The 27391-nt window shown below is 43.7% G+C and overlaps 1 protein-coding gene across 4 annotated transcripts in view; it reads right to left on the bottom strand.

Moving 5' to 3' along the window:
• Positions 1–25566, bottom strand: part of PKNOX1 (PBX/knotted 1 homeobox 1) — a 50348-nt gene extending 24782 nt beyond the window's left edge. Inside the window, exons 1-7 of one of the 4 annotated variants that reach the window (XM_014532921.1) lie at positions 25350–25566; positions 23471–23586; positions 10409–10477; positions 9292–9398; positions 5269–5396; positions 2379–2550; positions 475–645 (exon numbers count right to left, since the gene is read on the bottom strand). In XM_014532921.1, the coding sequence (XP_014388407.1) occupies positions 475–645; positions 2379–2550; positions 5269–5396; positions 9292–9342 (522 nt within the window). In that variant the 5' untranslated portion in view covers positions 9343–9398; positions 10409–10477; positions 23471–23586; positions 25350–25566. Of the gene's footprint in view, positions 1–474; positions 646–2378; positions 2551–5268; positions 5397–9291; positions 9399–10408; positions 10478–11544; positions 11718–23470; positions 23587–25349 lie in introns of those variants that run through there. The other 3 variants (XM_005885718.2, XM_014532922.1, XM_014532920.1) reach the window with 3 other exon arrangements.
• Between the last annotated feature and the right edge of the window lie 1825 nt (positions 25567–27391).

The raw sequence follows: 27391 nt of genomic DNA, 5'->3' as shown, positions 1-27391 counted from the left end.
TATAACAATTTTTAAAATTCCTATATAATAAAGAGCTAATATGCTAATTAGACTGGACAGCAGAATGGCCTTCCGGAACGACCTTCCAGAACGACCTTCCAGAACAACCAGTGAGTAGGGGGCCAGGCTGTGGGGCTGCAAGACAGCCGGGGCCACGAAGGCTGAGCCCCTTGCATCGGGCCTCTAGTATATTTTAAAAAAGGAAAAAAGAAAGAAATGGATGGAACTCCAGAAACATAGGACCCAGGGTCCAGTATACAGATCGGGGCCTCATTGCATTCACTGTATGAAGCCAGATGGATGGTGTTTGGAATTAACTCTCAGCCCAGGCTAGCGTCAGTGATCTAGAGGGCCAGGACAGCCATTAAGACAGCCTTGTGATTCTGAAAGGGCTGGTGTTCTCAGGATCAACACAGTTCATCTTTGCAGATGTTACAGCAACTAGGAAGTAGAGCAGGACCCAAACATAAATACCTGGGACTGGACAGGGGAGTACGGGCTTCCAGGTTCTCCACTCAGGAGAGTTTCACTGTTCATTTTCGTTTTTAGACAAGCAATATATCGACTGCAGAAATCTTTGCAGAGTTCATTAACCTTTTCCAGCTCAAGAAGATGAATACGCAAAACCTGGATTGCTTTTACCATCTAGAAGCAGAGAAAATGAAGACTTTCAGATAAGGAAAAGGCAGCATGATGTTAAGTTATAATCATCATCACATAACTACTCTCAGTTATTAGCCTGAACCCTGCACAGCCATCACCATCTGTACTGCCAGTGATAGAAGTGGAATAACATCAGATATTGTGCAAAATGACAAATCGTCCCAGCACCAGACCCGTGCTCCCTCTGATATGCAGAAAGACGGACAATGCCAGTGCAACTTCAGTGAGTAGTGCCAGGACCAGCCAGACCTCAGCCAGCTTCACCACTGCCTCAGGCCCTACAGGCAAATTGCCAGTCCTCACTCTGTTCCTGCTTCATCTATAAACTGGGATGTATCCAGACCCACCTCAGAGATGGTTCTTAAGTTTAATAATGTTCAGCTTACCAACTCTGCCTTTTATGGATTGTGCTTTAGGTGTTAAGTCTAAGAACTCTTTGCCTAGCCCTAGATCCTAAAGATTTTCTCTTACGATTTTTCTAAGTTTTATGATTTTGGATTAATTCACTATACTTTGTCCACAGCAGTAGGTAACTGATGCTGAAAATGAAACCATTACCATAAGCAGCACCTGCCTTAGCTCCTTCTCCTGTGACCTTGGATAGTAATTCATAGTACTTGTGGAGGGAACCAATCAGCCAGCCAGTCAATAATGAGGAATACCAAGCATCCAGCTCTGCTAGGCCCTGTGCCCTAACACCAGTCAGGAGAGCCTTGGTCCCTGCCAGCCTGGGACCACTGTGGCCACTTCTGCCCCTCACTCGCTGATGGCTGTATGACAGATTCAGAGGCAGAGAGAGTAGTCTCTGGTCCTAAATCCAAAAGGGAAGGCACTGTCAGTCCCATTCAAAAGATGAAGAGACAGACTCAAAGTCAGACAACTCACCTATAAAATCTATTATTGGGCAATAAGGGCTGAATATGTAATGAGAAATTTAAACAACAGCAATGAAGACCTGGGCAGTTTACTCAGGAAAGAGACTTCCAAAGACCCTTTCTGCTGACCAGAGCCTGATGAAGGTACTGATCTGGGAGCTGGCATAGCAGGCTTCAATGGAAATACAGTGAGGAGCCCAGACACAGCTGACAGTGCCCCACAGTACTGAATGGCACCACTCTCCTTGGGTACAGCAGTGATGTTAACGCCAAAGAATTCTCAATTTCCTTCAGAAAGCACAGAGAACCCTGAATTTTAGAACACTGGACCTAGGAGGAGGGCATTATATGAGAAAGGCTCCAGACAGAAAGAGCAAGGGAGATCATGGGGGGCCTCAGAACCTGTCCCTGCTCTGTGCTGGTGGTTCCCAAGTCTTGACAAACTTTGTCACCCACCATGAATCAGTATGAGCCTCAAGACAGAGCTGTCTTGGAGAACACAGTCATGTGTCCATGGTCAAGGAAAAGTCAAGGACTGAAGTTGAGCATCAACATGCTGCCTGAGAAGCAAGGCAGGTGAGCATGTCAACCCCAATGAACCTTTCAAATGTTCAGGAGAGAACTGAATCCCCTGGTCCATTTAAGATGGAGGCTGAGCCAGCTTATTTGATAACAGGAAGGGGTAACGAGAGGCTGGAAGACATTCAAGTCACACGCACACGTTATCTCATGAGTTGTACAATTCTCCCCTTTAGCAGAACTACAAACAGTCTAAAGTTTTAACTGGAAGTTAAAAATTTATTGAACATATTTTAAATTTGGAATAAAAAATTTACTCACTAAATTGTCAGTTTCTGGATCTTCACAAAAGAAGGGTTTTCCTTCCTTCTCTTGCTTCCTTACAAAATTTTCAATGTCCACATCAAAACTGGCAGAAGTTGTACCTTCTGAGCCCTGCGTGGATTGCTCACATTTTTCAAACAACAAAGCTAATAAAGGAAACAGTGGATGCCTGGGGAAAAAAGAAAAAAAAATGTACACATTATTTGACATACCAACTTCATTAAAATATAATTCATGTAATACATAATTTATCCAAGGTTTACAATTCAATGGTTTTTAGTACATTCACAAAGTTGGGTAACCATCACCACAATCAATTTTAGAACATTTTCATCATCCCCCAAAGAAACTCTGTAGCCATTAGCAGTCACTCTCTATTTTACCCCTAAGTCGCATCCCCAGGCCACCACTAATCTGCTTTCTGTCTCTATAGATTTGCCAATTCTAAACATCCTATATAATAAAGAGGTAATAAGCAAATTGACCATCACTCCAACACACAAGATGGCCGCCCCCATGTGGACAAAGATGGCCACCACAAGATGGCCTGCAGGGGAGGGCAGATGGGGGGGAACAGGCCTGCAGGGAGGGCAGTTGCGGGGGAACAGGCCTGCAGGGAGGGCAGTTGGGGGCAACCAGGCCTGCAGGGGAGGGCAGTTGGGGGCAACCAGGCCAGCAGCGGAGGGCAGTTAGGGGCAATCGGGACGGCAGGGGAGCAGTTAGGCATTGATCAGGCTGGCAGGCAGAAGCAGTTAGGGGCAATTAGGCAGGCGAGCGGTTGGGAGGCAGCAGTCCTGGATTGTGAGAGGGATGGATATCCCTTGAGGGGTCCAAGATTAGAGAGAGTGCAGGCTTGGCTGAGGGACACACACACACACACACACACACACCCTGCCCCCCCCCGCCCCGAGTGCACGAATCTCATGCACCGGGCCTCTAGTTTCATATAATACTAGAGACCTGGTGCATGCAATTCATGCACAGGTAGGGTCCCTAGGCCTGGCTGGTGATCAGGGCTGATCAGGGCCTTCCAGGTGCCGGCCGAGGCCTTCCTTCCCCGGCTGCCAGCTGGGGCCTTGCTTTGTTCAGTGCCGATCCCTGGGGGTCACTGCACGTCATAGCAAGCGGTCGAACTCCCGGTCTTCCGAGGGGACAATTTGCATATTAGCCTTTTATATATATAGAAGATGTGACCTTTTGTGTCTGGCATCTTTCACTTAGCATGTTTTCAAGACTTACTGATGCTGTAACAGGTATCAGTACCTCATTCCTTCTTTATGGCCAAATAATATCCATTATATGGATGTACCAATTTTACAGTTTTAAAATTTACATTTAGGTCGATAGTCCATTTTGAGTAACTTTTTGTATAAGATGTCAGAGTAAGTCAAGGATCTTTTTTTTCTGAATATAGATATCCTATTGTTCTAACACCATTTGTTGAAAAGTCTACCTTTTCTCTTATTGAATTGTTTTCACAACTTAGCCAAAGATCAAATCCTATTTGTGTAGATTTATTTCTGGACTCTCTCGGTGGCATTGATCTATGTGTCTATCCCTTCACAAATATCACAGTGTCTTAATTACTGTAACATGGTTGCAAATCTTAAGATCAAATAGACTTGATTCCTCCTTTATTCTTTTTCAAAATTGTTTTAGTTGATCTAGTTCTTCTGACTTCTATATAAAATTTAGAACTTGTCTATATGCACAAACATATCCTGATAAAATTTAATTAAAATTGTATTAAGTCTATAGCCTGATTTTAGGATAACAGACATCTGTATTATGTTGAGTCTCTGAATCCATAAACATGGTATGTCCTGCCATTTATTAGGTTGTCTCTGATTTGCTTGCATCAGCATTTTATAGGTACAGATTTATACCTAAGTTTTTTGGAATTCTGGCAAATGTACTATCTTTTTGTTTTCTGTTTCCAATTATATGTTACAGGTATAGAAACAGGGTTGGTTTTTGTGTGTTGCACGTGTAACCTGTGACCTAATTAAATTCACTATATACCTGGAAGTTTTTTGGTACATGCTGGGATTTTCTATGTTGACAATCATGTTGTTTGTGCATTGAGCCAGTTTTATTTCTTCCTTTCTAATCTTTTTCTTGTCTTACTGCACTGGCTAAGACTTTTATTACAGTGCTGATTAAGAAGAGTTAGGGTGGACATCTCTCATCCCCAACCTTAGGGGAAAGTATTCCATCTTTCACCATCAAGTCTGATGTGAGCTGTGGGTTTTTGTAGTTGCCTGTCATCAGGTTAAGAAAGTTCCCCTTTGCTGACAGTTTTAATTAGCTGTTGATTTTGTCAAATGATATGATCACACTGTGAATCTCATTGGTTGATCTTTGAACAGTGAACTAGTCTTGCATTCCTGGCATAAATTCCACTTGGTCATTATATATTATTCTATTATTTGTGTTGCTGGATTCAATTTGCTAATATTTTATTGATGATTTTTATGTCCAAATTCATGAGGCATATTATCTGTGAATTTTTTTGGATTACTTTGGTATCAGAGTGTTGCTCAGTCTGTAAAAAGCATTGGGAAGTAGTCTTCATCTTCTATTTCCTGAAAGAGATTGTGTAGACATGCTGCTTTTTGCTCATAAGGTTGGTAGAATTCTTCAGTAAAATCATCTGGGCCTGAATATTATTTTTTACAAGGTGAACTAAAATGTGATTTACATTCCAAAACTTTTTTTTTAAAGAAAGGTATTAGAAATAGCATCTTAATCTGAGAAAATCTTCACCCTAGTAGTTATCACATCAAATCTTACTCTGCCTAGCTAATAGCTCTAATGTTCCCTTTAACGAGGTTTTCTACTCTCATTATTCCTCTTAAAACCCACATGCTTCACATCTCTTCGCTACCTATAAATGGCCTGCTTGTCGGCATCCATCGGTGTCTGGGACCCCATAGGGGGAGGGCTCACTTCTTCCACATCGGGTTCAGAGCAGTTGGGATCTTGCTCTGTTTTCAACTCTGTTACTACTTGCATCTGTGAAAGGAGGAGGATAATTTTTGTTACTAAACAAAAAACAAACTGCTATTAAGTGTTCTATTATCACACAGGAATGCAATGGGAAGGGTAACTGCCCCGCTGTGTGATTGGCAACAATATAAATGGATACCACCCACAAACTCATTTATAATTTAATGTTTAAAACAGGCCAAAGGTCAAATTTCCAAATCATTTAAAAACAAAAAGGACTGATATATGTGAAGTGCTTATGATTTTCAAAATTATAATAACCATACATTACTGAAGGGAACTGGTCCATATGCAATCTTACTGTCTGCCTGCCTGCAGTATAGCCTCATGCTGATAACACTGCAGTAAGAGAAGAGTAAACAAAATTGTCCAAGCTTCTCGTGTCATAAAGACAACTCATATCCAATATGCTACATGTCTCTGACAGGCCTGAAATTCTCCCTTATCTATGCTTAAACTTCAGGAATACATAAACTATAAAATTCTTTTAAAAAGTCACTCTATTCAGAAAATAAAAATCAGTTGTGTTTAAAGAAATAGTATTAAATATAAGAGGAAGTCTTTAAGATATCATTTAAATTGCTTTAAACTAGCTATGTAGTAAGTTAGGTAAAAAGTATTTAAATTCTTAAACGTAAAGAATTCAGTTTACCAAAATATGAAACAAAATTGCCGCTTAGTAAACTTGTAATTATTCATGAGCAGATTACCTCCCACCCCTGCTCAACCCTAGCTGCCATGCCTCTGCCCTCAAGGAAGCAGTATGTTGGGTGCACTGGGGTGGGGTACTCATCCCAAGGAGATGGGAGAGTCCCATCATGATCCCTTCCTGACACCCAGGGGCTATGGCCAAGGAAGGAGTCCTCAGACCCAGGCTCTCCAATAGTCCAGAGTGACAATTCCATTCTGGTGCCTTTAAATGGCACAGTATATTTAGAAAATTGTTTTTCTCTCTTAAAAAAAACAAAACAAAACACTAAAGCAACAAACTAATACCCACTCAAACACAGTCTTTTTGGAGGAAAACCTGACAGTATTATAAAAAAGTCTTAAGAGATTTATTTTAAGGTTTCTTTTTTAATGACTGTGAAAGAAGGGAAATCTAAATGTTCAACCTCGAAGGAATGGTTAAGTAAATTTGGTATATGTATACTGAATAATATTAAGTGCTTATGTTCTCACCGTGGCCAGGAAGCTCAGTTAGTTCAGAGTGTCATTCTAATAAGCTAAGGTTGCAGTTCAATCCCCAATCAGGGCACATATAAGAATCAATCAATGAGTGCATAAATGGGTGGAACAACAGATCAATGTCTCTCTCTCCCTTCCCCTCTCTCTCTAAAAATAAATAAAATAATGTTTTCAAAGAGTTTTCTGTGTTGTGAGGAAGTGCTTAGCTATTAAAATCAAGGGGTTCACCACCCCTCACCTACCAGCTCCCACCCCCCACTGTGCCTGGCACTACACTGCATACTCGCTGCATCAGGGCACAGACAGGGAAGAAGACAGACAAGGGTAAGCACAGAAAACCATCACTTAACAGAATATGTCAGAAGGTGATCATTGCTGGGAAGGAGAGAAGATCAGAGAAAGCTGCAGTGGTAAGTAACTATGGCAGGCAGGAGAGTCTTCGAAGAAAGGGGTGATGCAGGCAAAGACCTGCAGAACAGGAAGGAGCTCGCCAAGCTGCTGCCTGAGGGAGGGGGGCGGGTGGGAGTGAAGGGAAGAGCCAGGGCCACAGAGCAGAGAAGTGCCCTGGAGTAAAGAAGGCAGAGGTGAGTGCACTAGGGGAGGTTGCAGGGGGGCCTGGGATCTGAGTGCCAGGTAATGCGGAAGGGGGGCTGTTAAGGTCAGGCGTCAGCAAGGAGAGAGGAGTCATCATTAGTCACTTGGAAATATCAAAGAACTTACAGGTGAAAAGAGCAGGCTGAAACAGAATTCTCTACCTCAATTCCTATAAGAAGCAAAAAGCACTTAAAAAGATTTTAAAGCCTACAAAAGCAAACAAAAGCAACGGCAACTAAACCAGAAATGGTGCAAAACTGGCCACCAAGGAAAAGACATGAGAGTCAGCAAGGCTGGGGTGGCCAGACTCAGGTCCTAACTGCCCACCAGAAGCCCACCTGGAGCCTCACCAATGGGGCGGCTGTGACTTCCTAGGGTGAGTCGACCCTACCCAGATTTGATCAACTGGTCGGATGCACTAAAATCCTCTAGGACAGCGGTCACCAACCAGTGGTCCATGAGGTCCGAAAGGTTGGCGATCGCTGCTCTAGGAGGCCCTAGACAGTTTGGTTCAGTGGATAGAACATCAGCCCATGGATCGAAGAGTCCCGGGTTCGATTCCGGTCAAGGGCATGTACCTCGGTTGCAAGTTCCATCTCTGGTCGAGGTTTGTGCGGGAGGCAATCAACTGATGTGTCTCTCTCTCACATCATTGTTTCTCTCTCTCTCTCCCCTTCCCTTCCTCCCTCTCTACATATCAATGAAAAAAATATCCTCAGGTGTGAGGATTAACAAAAATAAATAAATGAATGAATGAATGAATAAGTAAATAAAGTCTTCAAGGAGGGTGAGAAGAGAGCTCCTGGCATTCTGTTCCTGCCTCCTGATTATGAGGTAGGTGGGAAGCAAAGGCAGAGCTGAATGTCTTCAATGGAAATCAGCTCCCAAGCTCCGGAGAAAAAAAGGGAATGGCCCCCACTGGAAGCACACAGAGCATTCCCAAAACTTCAGGTGTCCCAAGAGCGGCTGCACAGGACTCAGTAAGCCCCCTCCTTCCCAATTCCTTCAGGTCACAGAACATAAAACACCAGGGTAGCTTCAGGTAAAACTACAACTTACAGACAGTGGGAGGGCTGTTAATAAACCACCCACATCCCAGCCAGTGTGGCTCAGTGGTTGAGCATCTACCTATGAATAAGGAGGTCACAATTCGATTCCTGGTCAGGGCACATGCCCAGGTTGTGATCCCCAGTAGGAGGTGTGTAAGAAGCAGAGAATTAATGGTTCTTTCTCATCATTGATGTTTCTATCTCTCTCCCCCTCTCTCTTCCTCTATGAAATCAATATATATTAAAAAGAAGAAAACACACCCACAGCCCTGGCTGGTGTGTTCAGTGGTGCCGGCCCATGCACCAAAGGGTCACAGGTTTGGTTCCCGGTCAAGGGCAAGTACCTGGGTTGCAGGTGCATCACTGGCCCTGCTAACACTGACATTAAAAAGGCAAATTCCTAGGCCTCCTGGTGCTTACCACAGACTGTGTTCTTTTTATTTTTTATTTTTTCTTTTAGACAGAAGAAGGAAGAGAAACATCAATTTTGCTGTTCCACTTATTTATGCATTCATTGGTTGCTTTTTGTATGTGCCCTGAACCGAGGTCGAACCTGCAACCTTGGCATAACAGGACGACACTCTAACCAACTGAGCTACCAGGCCAGGGCCACAGGCCGTGTTCGTATACTGACTGCACAGAAAGAGAAAGCAGAGTAAACCTACCCCACATACAGCTCAGCCCAGGCCCTTCGCCTGGTCTGTATTGTGAATAGGGGAAACGGAGTTAAGGAGGTTTGGAATTTGACCTTTTTTCACTTCCAGGCAAAGAGCAGATGTGGAGAGGGCTGAGGCTGTAGCTTTATTTGAGGCATGGCAGCTGGGCCAGGGAGTGATTGTGGCTCTATTAAAAAAAAAATGCCCAAGAAAGTATGATTTAGGGGAGTCAAAATTACTAGTAATCTTGGTATTATTTAGGAAATAATTTGAACATACATTAAATGAATAATATACTAAAATTGACACTGCAATCTCAGGGAAGTTAACTATTAATATGCAAAGCATTGCTTGTATTTTAGTAGCAGGTCAACTGACTGTAATTAAAACAAAGAATAAAACTTAAGCTCTCACTTGTTGCCCATCTTGATAACTGTCTATGCTTAATGTCTGTGTAGCCATCATGGTTAATAAGTTTATTATAAGACATCAAATCATCTTGAGTCAAAAGCAAATGGTATCTGGAAAACAAAAGCAGAAAAGCAGCAGTTAATAATTGCAGTGCATTTTTTGTCCTCCCTACTACACAACATCCATGTAATTTTTTAAATACATATTTTTATATGGAAAAAAACTGTCCTTACACCAAATCCTACTCAGCATCACCCTACTTACTTGGCGATCACGTTTGTTCTTGCACAGGGCCTGACTTGCTATCATACTTCTCAGTCATTTGGATTTACTCATTCACTTGCCCAAGTGTCTAGTGAATGTCTAAACATGCAGCAAGGACACTGTTCTAGGGAGGCCCTACTTTCCTGGCAGACAAGGCCAGGGGCTGCAGGACCATAAACACGAAGAAGGTCAGGCAGCACACAGGGTGTCAGAACAGAGATGAGTGAAGGGGCTCCCTGATGTGTGACAGCGCAGGCTCTCTGAGAAGATACTGGCCCTGAGACCTCAAGGACTTGATCGTGGCTGCTGAGACAGGGAGACTGGAGCTCAGACTGGAATGACAAAGGTGTGCTCAGGGAGGCTGGGCCGACACTCTTCTAACATCTGTATATAATATGGAGATGGGAATAATGGCTTGTTTTCCTGGCAACACACAGGTAAATGTCAGAAGGTGAGAGGAAGAAAACCAGGTGGGGATACAGAATGACTGGGGACAGGGCTACTGACAGTGCCTGGGAGAAACATGGGTCAGCTGATGTGCCTGAGCAGAGTGGAGAAGGAGGAGTGAAGATAAGGGAGTGGGAAACACGGAACCAGTTCACACAGACTCATGGGCCGTAGTGAAGACTGGTGTTCCTGGGAAGGTCTGAGCAGAAGGGTGACTTGACTTATGTCTTAGGAGGGTCCCTCTGACTGAAGGACAGGCAACGTGACTGGGGAACACACAGAGGGTGGGGGAGTGCTGCCATGGACAGGCAGGGGGCCATGTGGACATGGGGGGCTGAGAGCACAGGGTTTGCAGATGGCCTGGGGTTGGGTGTGGGAGCAGGGTCAAGGAAGCATCCAAAGTTCCCACCTGAGCAACTAGCAGAGCAGAGTCGCATGTCCCGGTAAAGAGCAGATGGTGAGGAACAGGTTCTGTGGCCTGGGAAGAGAAAGCAAGTCAGGACATTTTAGGTGTGAGATGCTTCTCAGAAATCCAAGAAATATAAACTCAGTAATCATCAGGCTGTGGTTTATATGTGCAAAGGGGGTCAAACTGTGCCCTCCAAGATACACCCATCCTAACCCCCAGTCCCTGTGAACGGGACCTTATCTGGAATAGGGTCTTTACAGGTGTGATTATTAAGGATCTTGAGATGAGATCATCCTGGATTGAGGGGAGGCTCAGGATCCCATGACTCGTGTCCGTTAAGAGGCGGGAGAAGCCCAGCTGGTGTGGTTCAGTTGGTTGAGTGTCATCCCATGCATCAAGAGGTTACTGTTCGATTCCTGGTCAGGGTACATGCCAGGGTTGCAGGCTCGATCCCCAGTAAGGGATGGAATGCAGGAGGTAGATAATGTTTCTCTCTCATTGATGCTTCTATCTCTCTCCCCCTCTCCTTTCCTCTCTCTCTAAAAATCAATAAAAAAACACACACCATGTTTTTAAAAATTATTTTTAAAAAAGAGGGGGGAGAAAAAGACCTGAGACATAACTGAGGGGAAGGCTATGTAAATTGGAGACAGAGATTGGAGCGATGCTGCTGTAAGCCAAGAACACACAGCCACCAAGTGGTAGAAGGCCTGGGCCTTCAGAGGAAGTGTGGTCCCATCAACACCTTGATTTCAGGTTTGGCCACCAGGACCCTGAGAGAATCCATTCCTGCTGTTTTCATCCACCCAGTTAGTGGGACTTGGGTTACAGCAACCCAGGACCCTAAGGCAGTAGGTAAAGCCACCAAACTACATGAGACCACCCAGGAAGAGAGAGGAGGTGGGCCATGTAAGAAAGCTGGAAAGAAGAGGGAACCCAGAATGAGGAGCGGCAGCCAGCAGGACAAGAGTAGAATCAAGAGATGCCACTCACATGGGTGGAGGAAGAGGAGGACTGAGAAGGGGGTGTCACCATGTTAATGTAGCTGAGGGTGAAGGAAGAGAAAGGCTGAGCATGGTCACGTGGGGAGGGGAGAGGAGAGAATCTGTTGCATAGATGTAGGTGTAAGCAAATACCATCTTCATCTTCGTGTCCTTTCATGCTGTGGCTTTTGACCAACCTGTCTTTAGTAAGCACAGCAAAGCCTTCTAGTTAATGATTAGCTGTATCCCCTAAAATGTAACCATAAGCACTTTTGTTGGTAATGGCCAGGACGACAACCGAAATATACATCAAACTGGTGACAGTGTCAGCCACCAGGAGGGATGGCTCCTGGTGCTACTGCATTATTTGTCCCTTTGTCTTGTCAATCATTAGTACCCGAGTTATATTATAAAAACAGTGCAGTGACAGGAGTCTTGTGAAAGAGGGGGCGTTGTATAATTTGCACAAAACTGCTGGGTCCTCTGCTTCAGCCCTAATCTTCCCATAAGAAAATTACCCTATAATAAATTCCATGATATTCTATGAAGTTGGTTAATTCATCTTTCAGTCTGAAGATACCTTCTCGTAAAGAGGCCATTACAGCATGGGGCAGTGAGACTTGGCAACCCCACTGCTGGGAAGGGAGTTCATGTGTAGTCATCATGATGTTGCCCTCTCTGCCTTGAGACCCCAAATCTTGAGAGAGAGGCCCCACACGTCTGCCAACCTGAGTATTTCCCAATGGTCCCTGCCTTGACCAAAATTTGGCCCTCATCCCAGTGCCCTGATCTGCTCTCCAGGGTGCCGTGATCTGCCCTGTGCCCCAGGGCAGAGCTACCAGCCTGCATCATAGCCCACACCTTGATCAGGAAAGGAAATCCTGTGGCCTCTAATTTTACCCTCCTTCCCACCATTCTCCACTTTCCAAAGTGCAAATCTGGTCCAAACCGCCCTTGCAGATCAAGTCTCAGAGCTGACCCTTGCCTGACCCTGCCCTCCCACAGCAGCTCCCAAAAGGTAAAAAGCCACACCAACAGTAATGAGACAAATGAACATGATGGAACTCCCAAAAAGGACACAGAATAGAACACTGGACAGATCTGCCCAATCCTGAGGATGTGCCCACAAACCAATTTTAAAAGGCCAGGAACTGTTCTGAATTAAGAGACAAAAGAGCCCAGCCAGGCATGGCTCAATGGTTGGGTGTTGACCTATGAACCAAGTCACACAGTTTGATTCCTTGTCAGGACACATGACTGGGCTGCGGGCTCAATCCCCAGTGGGGGGTGTGCAGGAGGCAGCCAATCAATGATTCTCTATCATCATTGAAGTTTCCACCTCTCTCTCCTTCTCTTTTCCTCTCTGAAATAAAAAAATATATATATTAAAAAATAAATAAAGTTGATATAAGTCAGCATGAGAGACTGAGTGTTAAGATGGTGTGATAATGCTGTACGCTAATGGAAACATCTTTGTTTTGAAGAGTAAGGGCTAAGATGTTTAGGGGTATGGTTATAGTATCCACAGTTGTTGTTTTTTAATTTTGATCGATTTAAGAAAATTATTTTAGAGAGAGAGATGGAAGAGAGAAACATTGATTTGTTATTTCACTTATTTATGCAGTCATTGGTTGCTTCTTACATGTTTCCTGACCGGAGATGGACCCTGCAACCTTGGCGTATTGGGATGACGCTCTAACCAATTGAGCTACCCAGACAGGACTCCAAAGTTTACTTTAAATAGTCAATAAGAGCACACACACAACTAATACAAATTGTGGCCAAACTCAATGACTGCTGAGTGTAGGTGGTAGAGGATGACTCTTCTAACTTTTTGGGTCCCAAAATGCCTATCATAAATACTGGGGGGAAATCAGAATTTTATTTCAAATACATATAGATTTGCAGTCCCTCTATCAAAACTGGTTAAAACTTCAATATCAGATACAAACTGGTACAACTATTCTAAAGGAAAATTTTGAAATTTGTGTCAAAAGCTTTGAAAACATGTGCTCTCTCTACAACAAAACACCATGTGAGGAATTTTATAAAAGGAAATTCTATATAACTAAAGTATATTGTTCAGTAAACATAAGGGCGGAGTACCATGGTGACCAATATTCCTACAGAACATCAAAGAAGCTGGAGAGAAGTTATCAGCAGGTGGCACCATCTGCTCAAGACCGCTGCAACAGGTGGGTGGGTGTGTACAGACATTGCAGTCAGTGCCACCACATGGAAGAGGCATTTGCAAATTTGTCACTCGTAATTTGTGGAGCTCCTTTCCAAATTCCACTCTAGCATAATGTAACCCCGACTGGTACCTGCAAGACGGTAGGCAAAAAGGTCTCAGCAGAATTCACAGGGCTCACCTCAGCAGACTTCTTGTGCTTAGGAGGTGGCACTCTGCTCTGGCCAAGGCCTTGTCAATCTGCTCAGGTATAGGCCCTCAGATTGCTGGCCCAGGCAGGCCCAAGACGGAATCTGAGTGACTAACTGATACCCACCAGCAACTGGGAAAATAATTGAAAGCATCTGACCCAAGGGTGATGGTCAACAAAGCTCATCTTTCTTTATCACAATCTGTTTTAATGGGCATTACATAAAAACCAACGACTAACTTGAATTTAAGAAACAATCAATTAATCCCCATTTCTTCCCCCCATTACACAGAAAAATAACTATCTATTATGTTCAAACTCAGAAACCAGTGCCTTAATTTCCTAACATCACTTGGGGCCCTAAAATCGAAGTCAAAGAATTGCCAACCCAATGTACTTATAATACCATGGTGTTCAAGGGTCAGACATAGAATATTATTTATACAAGTTTCACCCAATTAAAAAGGATATATAATTTGTTGAAATTGTCACTTTGGTAGCCTTTCAAGAGTTCCAGCTAGATTAATACAAATGAAATAAGTACAACTTTCCACTATTCATGTATAGAAATATTAAAACTCATTAGTAATTTTAAGAAATACTAATTTTAAAATAATATACTTTTCATCTAGCAATTATTAAATTTAAACCAACCATACTGCCAGCAAAGATGAAGTAAAACTTGGAACTCTGAAGGAGTCCTAGAACTCACAAACTGCATGACTGGCTTGGAAAACAACACGACTATATATAGTCAGTCATGAAAAAATATCGCATTCTTCTTCAATCAACCAGAGACTGTAGCATTCAGGCTATGACCTTAAAGGCAGACAAAAATATGAAATATGGGCCAAGTCTAAGAGACTGACATTTTAATATTTTTCAGCTTTCTGGTCTAGGCTGACTGGAATAAGAGAAGTTTATTTTTAAAAAAGGCCCAGATATACTAGTTAACGATTGGCTGAATCTGATCTGATGGTGAAGTCTTTCCTGCTCAGACAATATGGATGAATCTGGGAAGGTCCTAGCTGGCTAAGAAGCTCATAGAGACTAGAAAAGAAGGTGTAGTATGCAGGTCAGGAGATGGCCCTGAAGTTGGCAAGGCCTCATCTCTCTTCCCGGCCACAGTTCTCTAGCCAGTATGGTCTGCCCACTCTTGTCTGAGATGACTTAGTGCTTTAATGGTATCATTTAACCCTGTGAAAGATTTAGATTTTAATATTTTGGTGTTCATAATAATCTATGTATTTGACATTTAGATGCTTTAATAGTTAAGAAAATAGGACAATTTAATCTTAAATTTTAGCCTTGATTTTAACTTAAAATGTATAATTAATTGCATTATTGATTTTAGACATAATTTCTTTTTCAGTGAAAAGGTATAAGAGAGAAATTAACGTAGATTGCAAACATTTCTTCATTTATACAAGTTTATCAACTGCCGGGCACAAATACTGGGTCCTGGGATTATAGCAGTGAACAAAACCAAGTCCCTGACCATGAAGCTCACCCCAATAGACAGGATTGAAAAGCTTGAGAACGTGAGATTCACCATAAATATAACATTAAATTATTAGACATACCTGAGAAGGTTTTACTTGTTTGGTCAGATATATAAGGTGCTTAAATGAAAATCAAATCCACTAAACTTAAAGTTATGATTCCAATTGTGTAAGCTGTGACTGGGACTGATCATTAAAAATGGTATATTTAGCCGTAACCGGTTTGGCTCAGTGGATAGAGCGTCGGCCTGCGGACTGAAGGGTCCCGGGTTCGATTCCGGTCAAGGGCGTGTGCCTTGGTTGCGGGCACATCCCCAGTGGGGGGTGTGCAGGAGGCAGCTGATCCATGTTTCTCTCTCATCAATGTTTCTGGCTCTCTATCCCTCTCCCTTCCTCTCTGTAAAAAATCAATAAAATATATATATTTTTTAAAATGGTATATTTAGTCAGATCACCTTGAGTTGATCAAAGGCTGTCTTAAAGGTGAAGTTTAGTTAAAATATACTAAATTCATAAAGAGAACAAAAAACTTGCAAATTCTACATAAAAGTATAAATAGGCCTATAACTTTGTGGCCTTAATAAATGTTGATTTTAAAATAACCTCAAATTATCTTTTCTGTGCTCAAAAGCCTCATTTGAAAGGGCATTAAACATGGCAAGAAAAGCTAGATGCTAATGATGTTTTTTATCCATATTAATAAAAAATGGAAACAGAACCTACATGTCACCCATAGAGGAACAGTGAAATCGATTACAGTCACCCATCATCAATCATCAGCATGGTGGTTAAATCCAGGAGCAGCACAAAAAGTCTCACAGTAACCTGCCAACTGAAAGGCAGGGCCCACGATTTGTTAGCATCTGTGCCCTTCATTCAGTCCACAAAGACTTACTGAAGGTCTTCTCCATGTGGGCTGTGTTGTAAGTGCTGGGGATGGAGCAGCAAACAAAACAAGAAACAACTTTATACCAATGCTGAAAAAGTCCTGATAGATTCATTTGGGCAGGAGACACCTCTATGGTGCCAGCTCTCCCTAGTCCAGAGCCTGGGTCCTCTTCTACAGGGGTCTTCTGCATTCATGGTTAGATTAATTCCTAGACATGTTTAGTTTTTCCTGCTGCTGTCAAAAATATCTCAATGTCATTATACTTTGTGGTAGACTGCTGGATAAAAAAGTGCCCCCTAGTCTGTGTGGACTAACCTTGTACCCGCCAACTTCACTAGGGCCTTTAGTCCTAACAGTTTATGGAGAGTCTACTGGTTTTTCTTGGTACATGTAGTTATCTATAAATCTTGCGGCTGCAATACCAATAAAAATACCTGTTGTTTCTTTAGAAACTAAAAAAAACCCTATTCTAAAAAAACCCTATTTTCAAAAAAAACCCTATTCCACTGTATACAGTGGAATCAAGGTCCATGAATAGTTATTAGCCTTAAAAAATTTAAGAAATAGCAAATTTTAAAGTATCCTACAAGAGTACAGAAGTAACATAAAAGTGTGTAATAACACAATAGATAAACAGGCCATTGGAACAGAAGAAATAAGACACTAGATTTGCCAGGGCTTGAAGAAAAACTGCCAAAAATGCAGGAAGCTTTGGAATTTGATGCTTTTACAAAAATCTCTCTTAACTCAATCAATTCCTGTAAAGTGATGGTGAAACTGGGGTTTTGGTGCTGTTCTTCAAACACACCATACCTGTGGTCAATCGGGTGTTCTCTTGTTTAGACATGGGCACACTGACTCTTGGTGGCCTGGGCTGGATAAAGCAGAAGCACTTGCAAGATAAAATCTCTAGAGCTTTGTCTCAAAGCTCCGTGTCACAGTTATATTTATATAGTCCATGTTAATGCAGAAATGTACAGAGAATTTGTTCTACGTTTAATCTTCACTTTGTCCTGTCAGTATCACAACGGGGCTGTGAGGGTAGGAAAGGGAAAATGAGGGAAGAAATATCTTCTCATATTCAAGACCTACATAAGACACTTTTAAGGCTGACCTTAGAGACTCAGTTGGAACCTCGAGAATGCTGTGGAAGCGATGGTGTGTGACTCCTGGGCTTCTGCCTTCTTTGGACACTTAACTTCTGATGCCCTGAGCCCCCATGCTGTGAGGAAGGCCCCCTCATGCTGTGAAGCGTTCCCCCTCCCATGCTGTGAGAAAGCACACTCCCCCATCCCCAACCCCAATACTGTGAAGAAGCCCAGGTCACATGTAGAGTCATCATAGAGGTGTCCTAGCCAACAACCTCAGCTGAAAGCAGTATCAACTTCCAAATTTGAGAAAATTTCCTCTAAAAGACTCCAGCCCTCAGTCATCAAGGCACTCCCAGCCTCTGCGTCTTGCTAGCTGAGGACCCAATCATTGTGGAGCAGACACAGGCCATTTCCACGGCATCCTTTCCAAATTCTTGGCCTCAAATCCATGAGCATCATAAAATGGTTGTTTTATGCCACTAATGGAGTAACTAGGCTCCCACTAATAGGAACCAGAACATTCTAGCACAGCGGTTCTCAACCTGTGGGTCGTGACCCCTTTGGGGGTCGAATGACCCTTTCACAGGTATCGCCTAAGGCCATGGGAAAACACATATATAATTACATATTGTTTTTGTGATTAATCACTATGTTTTAATTATGTTCAATTTGTAACAATGAAATTGGGGGTCACCACAACATGAGGAACTGTATTAAAGGGTCGCGGCATTAGGAAGGTTGAGAACCACTGTTCTAGCAGATGCTTTGTAACACTCTCCTCATCTTACAGAAGCGCAAAGAGGTTAAGATACCTTTGTGAGGTCAGACGCTGGCTCTGAAGCCCCATTTCTTCTATACATTATTTCTGAGAACACAATAACTTTGTTTCTAAGATAACTGTAGAACTCATAAGAACATCATGACAGTATTTGACAATCTGTTCAATTTTGATGCCTGCAAATGTTAATTTCATCAATTCAAACTATGAATTATGGTGTCCTTCAAAATGGGAAACACCATTTAAGAGAATAGTTGAAGGCAATGCATCAGGTAAACACCACGAATGACTTTCAATCATGGCAAGGATGCCCACACTACACACGCATGTAACTCTGCTCTGCAAACACTAACAAGTCTAAAGAAAAAATGACAGCCTGGTGCCCATGTGAAGAAGTGGCATGTCCTGACAAAGTCTGGAAGTAGGCACCTCCAAAACACCGTAACACAAGTTACTGAAAAGGAAAGAAATTCCTCCCTGATGCTATGATGCAGCAAATGAAACAAGGTCCCCCATCAGCTCTCCATTTTCTGAACTCCCAGCAATGCCTTCAGACCAGTCTCCCATGGTCACGCTTTCCCACCCCAAGTCCATTCTCCACATTGTAGCCCCAATTATGGGGTTTCTTAAGAGCTGCTTCTTTCCCTCTGCTTATCAATTTTCAGAACAATGTGCTAGTTCCCTAGCCTTCTCCAATAGTGACCAGTGAGGCTGTTTTAGTACATTATGATCTCATGGGTTTGAACATTTTAAAAATAAGTACATTCGCCCTAGCCAGTTTGCTCAGTGGGCAGAGCATCGGCCTGCGGACTGAAGGGTCCCAGGTTCGATTCCAGTCAAGAGCACATACCTTGGTTGAAGGCTCCCGACCCTGGTCGGGGGCACGCGGGAGGCAACCAATTGATGTGTCTCACATCAGTGCTTCTCTCTGTCTCTCCCTCTCCCTCCTACTCTCTCTAAAAATCAATGGAAAAATATCCTCAGATGAGGATTAAAATAAAAAGTAAATTTAAAAAGATAAGTACAGTTATATGTATGTGTTTGTAGTATATACATGTGTATATGGATTTCCCCAAAATTATCCCATCTTTGGCCAATGCAAGCACCTTCAGTTACCTCCTAGAGCCTTTAACACATCCTAGTAATTCTTGATAACTTTCTTGCTTTCAGGTAAAACAAGACACTCCAGACTCATCTTCATTTTCTGCACTATAATTGTCACTTTCAAAAGAGATGTGAAGACAGAAAAAGTAGGGGGAGTGGAGAGTGGCTTTTAGAGAGAAGCCCTAATAAGTCAAAGACCAGTGAGGCTGCCTGGCCCAGCCCTACTGCAGCCCTGCCCCTTTCCCTGACCTCTGACCCACAGGGCCCAGTACCTCCCAGCCCAGCTAGAGTCTGCTCTCCAGCAGCCTATTCACACAGTGCTCCTCAGCCCCAGAACTCAGGGAGTGCGGCACACAGAAGCTCTTGAGGAAGAAGCACTCCTTGCTTTCCCAGTGGTATCTGGGTTTCAGAACTGCTTCTGGACAAGGTGGCACCCATAAGAAAGAATTAAACTCTATATACTGACTTCAGCAAAGCAGAGTTTCTCAGGGCTCAAATGCCAGCCAAAGGGGAAAAACAAAGGAGCAATGAGGCAATAGGAACTGGTCACAAAAGCTTTCAATATTTATTCACATGGATTCCTTTATGATTCTAATTATGACTTAAGAGCTATTTACCTAGGCCCTATTTTTACATAGGTGTCATTACATACCAATCACAGCAAGATAGTCTACTGAGGGACAATATCCTATCTTCCCCTTTATTAGTCATACTAGAGGCCTGGTGCATGACATTCGTGCACTGGGAGGGGGGTCCTCAGCCTGGCCTGGGCCCTCTCACAGTCCAGGACCCCTTGGGGGATGTCTGCCTGCCGGCTTAGGCCCACTCCCTGCAGAGTCCTGAGCTGAGTCTGCCCCCTGGTGGTCAGTGTGCACCATAGCAACCAGTCATTCTGCCATTCGGTCGATTTGCATATTAGGGTTTTATTATATAGGATTTCCCCAGCAGACTTAGGCTGTTTGATTCCATTTATCCAGATTGATATAAATTTTTTTCAGCTAAAAATGACTGAGGGGTCAGCACACTTTTCTGTAAAGAGCCAGCTAATTAGTATTTTAGGCTTTGCAGGGCACATACTGTTTCTATTGTATATTCTTTTTCCTTTACAGTGGCTCTAGTGGCACTTGGCCCAGAGGCCTACAATTTGCCAACTCATGGCCTAAAATATAGCTGTCCAAAGAGACATGTTCATAACTTCTTTTATCCATCAAAAATTTGCTCTCTAACCTGGCCAGTGTGGCTCAGTTGGTTGTGCATCAATCACCCCATGCACCAGGAAGTCACCCGTTTGATTCCAGGTCAGGGCACATGTCTGGGTTGCAGGCTTGATCCCCATTGGGGGTGTGTAGGAGACAGCTGACCAATGTTTCCCTCTCTCTGAAATCAATACATTTTTTTTTAAATTTGCTCTCTAACTCAGTTTTGGGGACATCAAGTCTTTTGCATTTTTCATTTAATCTACAGACAGGCACAGTGCAGTAAAGCTCAGAGCTGCCACACCTAGCCACTTTCCTTCTCAGCAGGGCAACTCCCGAGCTGCTCTCGAAAGCTGCTTTAACTGATGAGCACAATCAATTCCACTAACAGAAATGCAAGGAAGTCTGCGGTAACTTTAGCTTGCTTGTCTGGAAGAGAGTTGGTTAAGGAGCCAGGAAGGGACTGGGGACACAAGAGTCAAGAGACATTTGCAAAAGACATTTTCTTTCTTTCTTTTTTTTAAAAATATATTTTATTGATTTTTTTACAGAGAGGAAGGAAGAGGGATAGAGAGTTAGAAACATCGATCAGCTGCCTCCTGCACACCCCCTACTGGGGATGTGCCTTCAACCAAGGTACATGCCCTTGACCAGAAGCGAACCTGGGACCCTTCAGTCTGCAGGCCGACGCTCTATCCACTGAGCCAAACCAGTTAGGGCTGCAACAGACATTTTCTTTGTGGCTACTAATATTTCCTCAAAACATTTAATTGATGATACTTTTCCAAACATTTTAAACCTGCTAATATTATTAATAAAGAAAGCTGTCAAGGAAGCCAAGAAAAATGTCAAAATTCTATACTCAAAAAAAAAAGAGAGAGAGATTTTCCAAGATACCTTTTAGGACAATCAACTGTCCATCACTACAGTTCAGTGAGTTGTCATCCACCTGTCACTTCTCTTCTATCCTGGCTTCATTCAAATCCCCCATCCCACTGAGGGTTCAGCCAATAACACATTCTGAGGAAAACATTTGCCAAACAATCACTTTATTGTTCAAACAAGGCTTGGGAAGGTACCACTTGAAGTTTAATATTTAAATGAAATCAGAGCCCCAGCCGGTTTGGCTCAGTAGATAGAGCATCGGCCTGCAGACCAAAGGGACTCAGGTTCGATTCGGTCAAGGGCAAGTACCTTGGTTGCAGGCTCCTCTCCAGCCCAGGCCCTAGTCAGGGCCTGTGCCGGAGGCAACCAATCTATGTGTTTCTCTCACATCAATGTTTCTCTCTGTCTTTCCCTCTCTCTTCCACTTTCCCTAAAAATCAATGGAAAAATATGCTCAAGTGAGGATTAACAAAAAAATAAAATCATAAATATTACATTCTGTTAAAACAAAATCTGTCCAAAAACATATTTCCAAGCCAAAAGTCCACATATGTTCACTAAAGACATAGTAAAACTCTAACCACAAAGGTGTTTTAGTGGTTTTAGGACCTGTTTTAGTAAATTCTGGGCTGGCTGGTCTAGCATAGCTGGATAGAATTTCAATTCACATCACAGTTTTTAAGACCTTGACTATCATTGGCATCATTAAAAAGCTGATACTCACACCTTTCATGTAGTATTTATTATTAAGGGTCAATGAATACATTTTATGAAAAACAGAAACCCCACTCCTTCAAGGCAAGGGCCCTCTTACACATACAATCTTTCTTCCTAGGGCACTGTCTGTGCTGGGGGACAGCACCTTGGAAATGGGCCCAGCAGTGATACCATCCTACCTAGGTCCCCTGGGATCTGACTAAGCTTGTTAGGCCAGAGGAGGATAAAATAAACACAGAAAATATAAAAAATGAGATGCTCAAAAGGCTCTGCCACATTAGGCATGGACATAAAATAATCAGAAAAAATATAGAATCATTCAATTGTGAAGAGATCTTAAATTTTTAAAATAAAAAACATATTTACCTGAATTATATAAACATATGAAAATATCTATATATATCAGTGATTCCCAAAGTGGGAGCTACCACCCCCCGGTGGGCGCTGCAGCGATCCAGGGGGGCAGTGATGGCCACAGGTGCATTTGGGGGCGATGAGTAACTGCTATTAAAATTTTTTAAAAAATTAATTTTCAGGGGCTGAGTAATATTTTTTCTGGAAAGGGGGCAGTAGGCCAAATAAGTTTGGGAACCACTGATATATATAAAAGCCTAAGTGACCCTTCGACTGGTAGCTATGATGTGCACTGACCACCGGGGGGCAGATGCTCAACACACAGGCATGGAAACATGGAACAGACTGAAGAATCTCAGAGGGAAGGGGGGAGGGGGGAGGATGGGAAGAGATTAACCAAAGATCCAACATGCATACTAGAGGCCTGGTGTACGTATTCGTGCACCAGTGGGGTCCCTCAGGCCTGCGGGGATTGGGCAGAAACTGGCAGTCTGACATCCTCCGAGGGGTCCCGTATTGTGATAGGGTGCAGGCCAGGTTGAGCGACCCCACCAGTGAACAAATCTGTGCACCAGGCCTGTAGTAATATAATAATGCTGGCTAAAAATACAACACAAAATAGCTTAACTGATTAATACATAAAAATGTACACATATCCCACTAAACTTGGGTTCTATACAATACATTTTGGGAAATGCTGTTCTAGATCAGTAGTTCTCAACCAAGTAAGACTTTTGTCCCCCAGGGACATTGGGCCATATCGGAAGACATTTTTTATTGTTACAACTGGGGCTAGGATCCCACTAGCCTCTAGTATGTAGGGACCAAGAATGCTGCTAAAATCTTACAATGCACGGGACAAACTCCTCCACACAGACATTTCCAGTGCCAAATGTCAACAGTGCCATGGTTTACTGCTGCTCTAGAGGATTGCAGAGGTATTTCCACTTATGCTGCAGGAAATTCTGCTGAAATAAACGTTTTTTAAAAAGTATACATAAACACTAACTGAATTTAGAAGAATACAACATTAAATTCCTAATTTTTTGATGCAAAAAGTACAAATCTTGATAAAATGTCTTAGACAAAATATAACATGTATTGAAAGATTAGCAAGGTCTCATTGAGGCATTATTTTTGCAAAAAATAATGAGCTGTTTTTGGAAACTGCAATCACAGTACCTATCAATCCACAGTCCCTTCTGAGTGACCCAAGCCCACTGCAGACCCTGCTGAAAGGGGGCAGCTGTGTAGATGGCAGGAGTCCATCCGTTCCTGGGGACAGGACCAGGCAGCTCCTAGGTGGGGTAGAGGGAAAGATGAAGAGGATGAGGTGGCAGAGCTGGGCCCAAGCTGAAAGGGGGGCAGAGAACATGCAATTGACAGTGTGCAGGAGCAGACAGTGGAGAGTTAGAGTCCAACAGAGAGGGAGGGCAGAGACCCCATGTGGGCAGCCAGACTCTGCCAGGACCCAAAACTGGCCCCAAGGTCCAGCACTATGGTGATCCCTGCAGTCCCGCTAGATTCGATTTTTCTTAACCTTGTTGGACCACAGGCTCCTGGACTGGAAATCAGCCTGCTCCCTGCCATCCTGAGACCTGACTAAATAGCCAATCATTCTGTGTCAGCCACAGGTGGCAAACAAGAAAAGCAGCATTTCCAGTAACCATGCCCATAGCCTCACCTCACATGGCTTTACGGGGCTAGAGGTGTGCCAAATTTGCCTGCCTTACGGTGATGGCATCATCCTGAGCAGAAAAATTTCCCAAGACAGGAGCACCATCAATCCACAATGAGCAGCTTACTCTAAGAAAGGGAAGGCAGGGCCTGATAGCTGGACCTGTCAGGATAACTAAATCCTATCACTTAGAGAAATACAACAAAATGAATTCAAAATGTTCACTAGCTCACAGGCCCTCAGTCTCTCAACCCTTTTCAAGATTTTGAAAAAGCTGTTGAACCTTCTCCCAAGGAATCCTACATAGAGTTAGAAAGCTACGCTGTCTCCTTCCTAGGTCCCTGGGATGGGCGCTTGAAACCACCTTGTCAGAACGCACATTTGCTGTGATGGTATGTGACCCTCTGAGTGAACTTCCCAGAAAATGAATAGACTGGCAGAGGGATAAAACACCAACACAAGGGCACCTGGGGGCTGGCGGTACTCTGCACACACTCTGGTGGGCAGGACAACGTGGCAGATGCAGTAGCCTCACTTGACAACCTTTGCAACCAGGCCTTTCCACCAAATGATCACGTCAATCATCCCTTGAATGTTTATTCTAAAGATTTCCAGTTCAAACTTTTCTACACTGTATTTCCATGTCCTATATTGAAGGAGAATAGAGTTTGGGACCCCACTTTGGCATATTGATTATTTTAGGCTGGTTAATTTTAAGAAACAGCAGACCTGGGAGAAGCTCTGAAAACCCAGAAGTTACCCTCTGTAAAACTCAATTACATTTGTAAGGGCAACCTCCATCTGTAAGGGGGTTCCCTTACCATACCTGTCCTGCTTTCACTGTCAGAGAAGGCAGGGACTTAAAGCTGCAGAAAAACCTTAGGCTGGTCTTCTGTGCTTTGCTTGGGAACCTCCCATAACAGACTCTCCACCCCCAATGTCATCTTTTGTCACTAGCTGAAGATGGTACTGAAGATGATGGCTTCCACCATTTTGGCGACTTAGTGTACCTGGGTCTCTCCAAAGTATATGTTACTAAACTTTAATTTGCTTTTCTCCTACTAACCTATCTTCTGTTAATTTGATTATTACTCCAGCCAGAACTTGAAGGGTAGAGGATGATTTTCCTCCCTAACAGTGTCTTCTTAAACAGCTTGTACAAAATAGAAGGCTAACTTATCACAGCTGTGTGTGGCCTGTCGCAATGGTCTAAGACAGTGCCCCCATGTGGCACCTGCAGCTTCCCTCACCCTCACCCTCCGTGACCCCAGCCTGCTAAGTTCTGAGTTCCCTTATTTGAACTGTTTTTATTTCCTTGTCCCCAATGTCATTAGTACAGTCATTTTAGGAAGGAAAACAGGGCACACACATATTCCTACTAACGGATGGGCTGAGGGCAAGGCGAGTTCTGGTGCAGAAGTTCTGAACTTGGTGTCTGTGAACCTGATTGAGAAAAAGTATCACATCTTTATTTGCAATAATCTCTGGCTGAAATCTAGTTCTCACTCAATTATGAGGGTAGACATTAAAGCCTGGAGTTCCAGCCCAGCCGGCGTGGCTCAGTGGCTGAGTGTCAACCTCTGAACCAGGCCATGGTTCGATGTCAGGGCACAGGCCCGGGTTGTGGGCTCAATCCCCAGTGTGGGGTGTGCAGGAGGCAGCTGATCAATGATTCTCTCTCATCATTGATGTTTCTATCTCTCCCTCTCCCTTTCTCTCTGAAATCACTAAAAAAATTTTTAAAAATCTTGGCATTCCAGCAGTACCTGTAGCTTTTTCACTAACAGAAACCACAAATATCTTCACAAAGCGCTAGAGTTGCTTCAGAAATCTCAGTTGTCAGTTACTTGTCACCGCTGCAAAGGAACTGCTACAGCCAGCGCTCAGTCTGTTACTAATTCAGCTAATAAAGGGCACTGAGGAACTTCATCACCAGTTTGGTTCGATATTTTGATAACTGTATCTTAGTAATAATGGGTTCTCTTCTTGATCCTATTTTATCTAAAACTGATTTTTTTCAACAGTGCGTCACATGGATTTTTAAAACATGCAATACCTGCCTAGTCAGGGGCACTGACCCCTTCCCCTTAGACTGTAAATAAAGAACAACAGCCAACACAACAATAGCTGTCTGGTGTGAATAAATCAAAGTTAAACCAATGATCTTTTGTGGTGTGCCGCAGAACTATAGCAATTAGTGTGCCCTGCGAGGAGAAAGGCTGAACACCGCTGATCCACACCGGCTCTACCGAGAGCCCAGAGGCCGGGGGACACAGGAAAGGCGCCCAAGGGCCGATGCTTTGCATCAGCAGCAGTTTCAGGGTTTTCTTTTAAATGGTTTCAAAATGCTTAATAATTTGCAACAAAAGTGAAAGTTCTAACTAGAATGTTCCTGCTCATGAAGTGCTTTTCTGAAGTTACAGCTGACACAGATGTGAAGGGATGCAAACTAGGGGCAGGACCCAGCGAGAGGTTTGCACCAGCATCGTTCACATGCAACCTGCTGACCGTCAGTCTCCAGCAGGACCCTCAGGTCAAGTCCCGTTTCAGGCCGGTTTCCAGTCTAAAGCAGGAAGCGCACTTTATTGCTGGGCAGAAGGCACCGGACAGTGAGCGTCGCTCAACGTGCACCGGACAGTCCGTCAAACACTAAGGGGGTGACGCGCTCGCCACTCTCCGCTCGGGAAACGGGGGAAGCGACGGAAGGCAGGTGGCTGCGCAGGCTGCCATCTTCCCAATCAATGCGCCAGACTCGGTGCATCACCACCAACTACCTGCAAACTTCACCTCCGTCCTCCCTCTGCAGCATCTAGAATGTACTGTATAACGTATTCCGTAATTTATTTCAACATGATGCATGGTGTAAATATCACTCCTTTTCCGATGTCAGAAAAATCATAGTTAGACCCAACTGAAGCCGAAGGTTTCGTTTACCCTAAAGTGGAAGCCCTCACTTATTAAGGGGAAAAAACAGTAGCTTTTTATAGAAAGCGAACTCTTACAACCTAAATTATTAAGTTAAATTATACCTGACACGTCAGATACATCCTGGATGGCTGCAAGGCTGCGATCAAACTCACCAAACGCACATCTGCTTAAGGACCCCCCGCCCCCCGGGTGCCTTCCGTCCCCGGCCACGATTCCGACGCGAGCAGCACCTCCAGGCACTGAGGGGCACCCCCCCCCCAGGAGACCCCAACTGGTGTCGCAGGGCCGCTCAGGGCCCCCAGAGCCGCAGGAAGAAATCAACAGGCTCCACTTTCCTAATTCTCCTGCCGTGACTCACGACCGCTTCCCACAGGAATGAGAGGTTCCGGCGAGCGCCTGGACACGTCCACTCACTCAAGTCGGCCGTTTATGATAAGCGACCCCTTCGTAACCAACTCCAGGAGCCGGCACCCCGGCCTGAGGCACCGCGCCCGGCA

The sequence above is a fragment of the Myotis brandtii genome, unplaced genomic scaffold (genome assembly GCF_000412655.1).
Source record: "Myotis brandtii unplaced genomic scaffold, ASM41265v1 scaffold923, whole genome shotgun sequence".
Lineage (NCBI taxonomy): Eukaryota > Metazoa > Chordata > Mammalia > Chiroptera > Vespertilionidae > Myotis > Myotis brandtii.
This window is presented reverse-complemented; position numbering and strand designations above follow the sequence as displayed.